This window comes from Saccostrea echinata, unplaced genomic scaffold (assembly GCF_033153115.1).
Source record: "Saccostrea echinata isolate AGI-Se365-2 ecotype Australia unplaced genomic scaffold, CSIRO_AGI_Sech_v1 ptg000030l, whole genome shotgun sequence".
NCBI classification, from domain to species: domain Eukaryota; kingdom Metazoa; phylum Mollusca; class Bivalvia; order Ostreida; family Ostreidae; genus Saccostrea; species Saccostrea echinata.
The window spans coordinates 15,865,001-15,871,109 of record NW_026889779.1 but is presented as its reverse complement, the minus strand read 5'-3'; the positions used below and the strand labels follow the sequence as shown (position 1 = coordinate 15,871,109).

Genomic DNA, 6,109 nt, shown 5'->3' with positions numbered 1-6,109 from the left:
TTAAACATTACAAAATAGGAGCAGAGCAAATACAGACCTCTAAGACATCAGAGGTGGGATCAGGTGCCATGGAGGAGTGAGCATCCCCTGCCGACCGGTCACACCCGCCGTGTGCTCCTTGACATGATCGGGAAATAACGGAAAAATCCGTCGACAATTCAGTGTGTAAAAATAATGGCCTAACAATTACATGTAGTATGAAAAAAGTCAGTCAGCATTTGACTTAGCGAAAGATTGTATTTGCTGACAAGGTCATTGTATCGACCATAGAACTTACGAAATGATGACGTTAAACGAGACTGCTGATATTCTTGTTTCATCAACATGTTTGTCAATAATTTACCTCCAACAATTGTGAAATTGATGTAATATGAATCATTATATATGTCTGTTTACTCTAACTCCAATGCAGTATATAAAAGTAAGATGCTATATGTACATGTATATAGTTGATTAGTTGTTTACGATCCTAAGGAGGATTGAGATTTTGTTTCCCTAAAATAACTATATGTATGAATCTGAATCAATAGGAAATAATTCAACTATCTGAACAAGTATAGACCACTGATCTTATTACTCTTAACAATAATTTTTTTTCGAAAATGCTCATGAATGGAGTTTGGGTTTCATTGGAAGGGTTATTTTAAACTCCTTCAATTAATTACTGTGTATTGTTGGGAAAATTAAATGGGGTCGAGAAATCAAGTTCAATTTAATCAAGTCCTTGTCACTCCTTCAAAATACTGACTCTGATTATAGGCATTCCAAACACAAACTTTTATGGACAATTGACTGTCGTATCTTTGTTTACAAGAATTAAAAATAAATCTCTTGGTCAGTAATAATATTGTTTTCTCGGCTCAGCCACTTAGCGAAAGTATTTCAATCTCGAGAACACATTGTCCTGTCAATAAATCTTTGTTTATTTACTTTGCCGAGTAAAAGCTGGTATGACCTGATACAAACCAGACTTCCAGACACATTAAATAGTATTTAATTCAACGAAACTTGAATTTCACGGGCAAGTTGCGACAATATTTCTACTCCATTGCCCTTGTGAACTTATCTTCGCATGGATCACCTACTTTGTGTTCGATTCATTCAAGAAAAAGATTATAAGATATATCAACCGTGATTTGAGGAAATTTCTTAAATATTGTCTGGAACTTTTAAAAGTCTTTGACAGTCTTTACCTATGTGCTAGTGGTTACGTCATACCCTTCCACTCCCCCTAGAGTCGACTCGTCCTGAGATCACACGTGCTCTCGAAAATAATATTGCAGTTAACATTTGACAGTTGGTGATAGGGGTGCTACGCTATAAGCATGTACGATTAGCACGGTGTTGTGAACAAAATACCCCGTAAGACAGATATGTTTTGTGATTAAAAAACCATTTCACCAGCAGCTATCTACTTTACCAACGGACACCAAAAGATCCAAGATTCGCAAAAAATTAAGGAGGGGGAAAAACCTTTTGTTATTTATTTCCTTGGATGATTTATATTAGGAGCACCGTCACCAGCGGAGAAGCGGTCCAGCCTCTGGATGGTTTTTAATTCAGTCTGACTTTTGTTGGGATCCTTTTGTTTTTTTTTTATTTTACCATGTGGTATGGGAATATATTGGGGTTGATTTTAACCCAAAGTATATTTTTATTTGCACCGGTGCGAGGACAATTTGAGTCAGGTACGTGCTAGTTTATTTCTGACCGCAGGGGGGGTATATAATAAAATGGTGTGTAGTCATTAGAGCATGTTGCAGTGTCATTTGTCAAAGTCATAGTTTGAAGCAAGACAAAACTTATTTTTGTTATTTACTATAAAACAAAGCCGTTAGACAGTTGTGAGGGTGACTGTTCTGTAGACCACTATGACCCGATGACATAAAGTGAAAGGGCTGATAAATATGACCTTGTTTCACACATATTTATCACATCCCAACAGGTAGTCCGATCATCTTCAAAGTGTATTTACATTAATTAAGTGTTCTCTGACCATCTGCGTGTTCCACTGATCTTGGCAAATATTTCCCACACTGTGTATTATCTAGCTCATTACATGTGTAAGTTTAGGACATCATCTATTATTCATGGAACTTGCTATTACCTGTCTAGCTGAATAATATTAAGAACAGGTAAATATTATGTAACAATAGGGAATGTATGTTCAGACTTTCATAAAGGACTTCATGTACATAAACCAATCCAATTTGCATACCATAATACATTCGCTTTTCGCATGTTATCAGGCATGTTCTAAAGAAGGCGGCTCCTAACATTCAACTTGTGTGACCCTCAGCCCTGTATTCAAATTACAGCATGCATAGCTGTCTGGATGAATGTATTAAAAAAAAGACTTGTCACTGAATCCCATGTGTGTGAAAGTTGTGCAAATTTGAGTGCCTTTATTCCTTTTTGACAAGGCTTTTGTAATAAAACATGAGAACTGAAGGAAAATTTTGCACATTGATTGATAATCCTGTAGAAAAGTCTGGGCATAATGATAAATTGACCGACCTCCTTTTGACCAGTGTGTTTCCTGCATGTGTGTTGTGCATTGTTCTCTGACACATTAACTTGTGCTAGCTCTGCTGTAAAAGCTTTGCTGATTTCTCCAGAACATGGGCACATGGTTAAATAGAAGCTTATATCTTTTCCATCTTTCTTGTCCCAGCCATCTCCCCATCTTGTACCCTGGCTACAAGAGTAAATCGTAACACTGACCGCCATTCTTGCTATACATGTAAATATACACAAAGAGGATTAATTTATAAACATGAATTGCCATTGTTCTTAATCTTTAAGATAAAAATCTACTCTATGAATTTATTCAACATATACATTAAACAAGAAAAAAGTGAATAAAAGGAAATAGAAAATACTAGACAAAATGTCAGACTTGGTGACTTTCCTAGCAATGTAACAGGTCAGATGGATTTTCATTTACTTGGCATGTCTTCAAAATGATCAAAGAAGTAATTTGTTCATGTTTTAAAAGGGAAATTTAAAAAAAAATGTTCATGGGCATAATGATCAATTTAAAAAGAATCAAAATGTTAAATGGTCATCAATTTTCCAAGGACAGTAATCGGTCTATTGAAATCTGATAAATTTTTTTGCACAGTAAGCAGAAAGTGAGAAACAACATACGCACAAACAGAAAAATGATGAAATAAAGACACAATAAGGAAATGTTTTACGCTGAAGATGGATTTAAAATGAAAACACTGATTTTAGAATTGAAAACTCTTCAATCCATAAAGTGTGAAAAGTGAATAAAAAGAGACAGTTTTTATTGACTCGTAAACATCAGTTAGAAGATCCATCCTTGCATATTTATGCTAATTTTAATTCATTGAAAAATTTCTGGTCTCTGTCATTTTGTAGGGAATAAAGGTTGTAATATATACATAATCATTGTGAACTGGTGAATATATAACTAGTTTATGAATACATATATCAATGCTTTCTAAAATTTAATTTCAAACTGGGTACACTGTATTATCAAAGTGAAATTTTTAACTTACAATATTTACACTTAATTTGCAGATGGCTTGCAGTTTTGAAATGATTGGTCATATGTTGTTGTCTAGACTGTACACAGCAGGCTCTGTATATAAGACATTAAGTCTGTCATGTTATGATTATTCTGTAGAAGGTAAAGTGGTGAACTTGAATGTGAAATGTCGGCTAATGATAGGAAGTCTCTTGTTGTCCTGCTGAATTTTGAAATAATTACTCTGCAAATTTAGACTTGATATGGCCAATTATATGATGTAGGTCACTTCAGTTACAGTGCAGTGTCATACACTCTCAAACTAGATTCCCTGAAACCAAATGTATGGACTGGATGAAGTTGCACTGGCCATGCTCCTTGGAGATGTCTCATATTGCATTTTAAAACTAAACAAATAACATCTAAAATGTAAAATTGAGACCTTTTATAAATATGTATATAATTGTTTAAAAAAAAAAGTTTTCCTCAAATATGAGGACAAATTATTGTGTATTATATGGGGCGTGGGAAGTTTGAAACTGCATTTATGATATTCTGGATATGTAATTTTGATACCATATTGCATAACAGAAGTTTGATAACAAGATAAACCCACACCAGTTTTCCAGAGTCCACTTTCTATAGAGGTTAACAAATGTCATTTTATGGGTGGTCACATTACAGCAAGGTGATCAGATCTGGACAAAGCTTTCTCTCTTTAACAATGCTCGTATATCATATTACACAATCTAAATTGTATGTACCCTATTATTTACCAAGATAATTTGGATGTTTCCCTTTGCCAAAATCACTAGAGTTCTTTCGAAGGAAATTCAGTGAAAATAAATTTGATTGATTTTTCACAGGTGAAAAAGTTTGTGTTTCTTTTAGACAACTTACAGAGTATGGGTTCTTGTTCCTTGGTAGGCAATAGAAATTGATGTATGATATCAATATCTGTGTGAAATGCATTGTTGGCCTATAGTGTGCATTGTAATCATTGTTGTACAAGTGTTAATTCTTTTTTAGGTCAGATCTGCCTCTGCAACATTAGCTGAGACATAAAAATACAATTAAATGTCTGATTAAATGAACAGTATAGATCTAAATGAACAGATGTAGTCCACATGGCATAATGTCAAACTGATTATAGGCAGATTCTAGCCAGTCTAAATTGTTTCAAAGACAAAAGACAGTTGTAGAGAAAAATACCAGCCCAGCTTTGGAATGTAGTTTTCCCATGTTTACTGATCATATTTATTTAAATTATTAACAGATTAACTATAGATACAAGAAGGTACACAACCAGTAATCCATTTCAGTTTGCAGATTTGAAATATAGATAAAAATAATGTAGAAAGTTAAATACCAAAAATTGTGATTTAGAGTGAAGTCAACTGAATTAGAAGTAATTATTGGCCTTTCCAGAGCTTGGTTCTGAGATCTGATACACTTAATGAGCAGTCATGCAATTTATTGCCTTGATATGCACAAAAAGATCTAAAAAAAATTATCAATGAATTTTGCACAGTAGTTGCTTCTTGACTAACGTTTTTTACCTTGATCTTTGGGCAGTTGTGTGTATTTTCTCTATACATGTAGTGTAAACTTCAGTGCTTTGAATTGTTAATCATGATATCACTTTGCAAAGAATGGGAATTAGATACAGATTTTGGTATGCAAAATTCTGAACAATGGGAAAAGATACTATTAATGCCAAAGTAGATGACAAGATAATTAACTAGAATTAATATGCATGTGATCTTCCTTTGTCTATATGTATTGTTAGCTAGACTCACCTTTGAATAAGGTGCATTTAGCTTGTGGAAACCCTCTGGAATAATGATTTATATAATAGTCTTGGGGTCAGCATTTTCTAACCTTGTTAAGATTTTCTTCATCACATTTGGGATGATTTTATAGAATCATGCCAAGGGATTATATGAATGAACCAAAGACTGTAGGTTTTTTAGGGACATTGACTGGGAGGATCCACAGATTGCAAAACAATTTATCAGCAGGTGTTGACCTATATCGGAATACCTATTCTACATTTAAATTCACAGAGTAAATATTTTCAATATACTGTCATATAGCTCTGAGATTGAAATCAATCTGACCTGGGAATCTGCCCAAATTTAAGTTCATTTTTTTTGTCAGTGCTGAGTACAATGTTTATATAAGATTTAAAAAAAAAAGAACTCAGTGTTGATTTATTTTTTGTTTTTTGTTGTTTAGAGGTCTTTTAAAAGAGTAAAAATGACTGTGTCTCAGGACAGACCAAAAGAGTAAAAATAACTGTGTCTCAGGACAGACCTTAACCAGATCCATATAGACATTACCATTACATAATAAAAATGTACTACATGTTTAAGTAAGAACTTTAAAAAAATATTAATCTTTGGTACTAATCAGCATAGATTCTTAGCTTCAGACATGTACATCTCTATGTAATAGTCTCGGCAGACTAATTGTTTTTGCTCTTTTAAATTGATGGAAGGCTGTCGGACAACATGTGCAGATTTAATAATGATGATGAACTGTTTTAAGCACTTGTGCATCTACCATATTAATTCCTTGTTCTGAGAATCTTTGCAGACTTGAAAGAGGACT

The 6,109-nt window shown here is 33.7% G+C and overlaps 1 protein-coding gene across 4 annotated transcripts in view; it reads left to right on the top strand.

The window, feature by feature from the left end:
• Positions 1 to 953: 953 nt before the first annotated feature.
• Positions 954 to 6,109, top strand: part of LOC133197398 (collagen alpha-2(I) chain-like) — a 40,850-nt gene continuing 35,694 nt past the window's right edge. For 2 of the 4 annotated variants that reach the window (XM_061333408.1, XM_061333407.1), the window contains exon 1: positions 954 to 1,688. In XM_061333408.1, the coding sequence (XP_061189392.1) occupies positions 1,607 to 1,688 (82 nt within the window). In that variant the 5' untranslated portion in view covers positions 954 to 1,606. The remainder of the gene's footprint in view (positions 1,689 to 6,109) is intronic. The other 2 variants (XM_061333410.1, XM_061333409.1) reach the window with 1 other exon arrangement.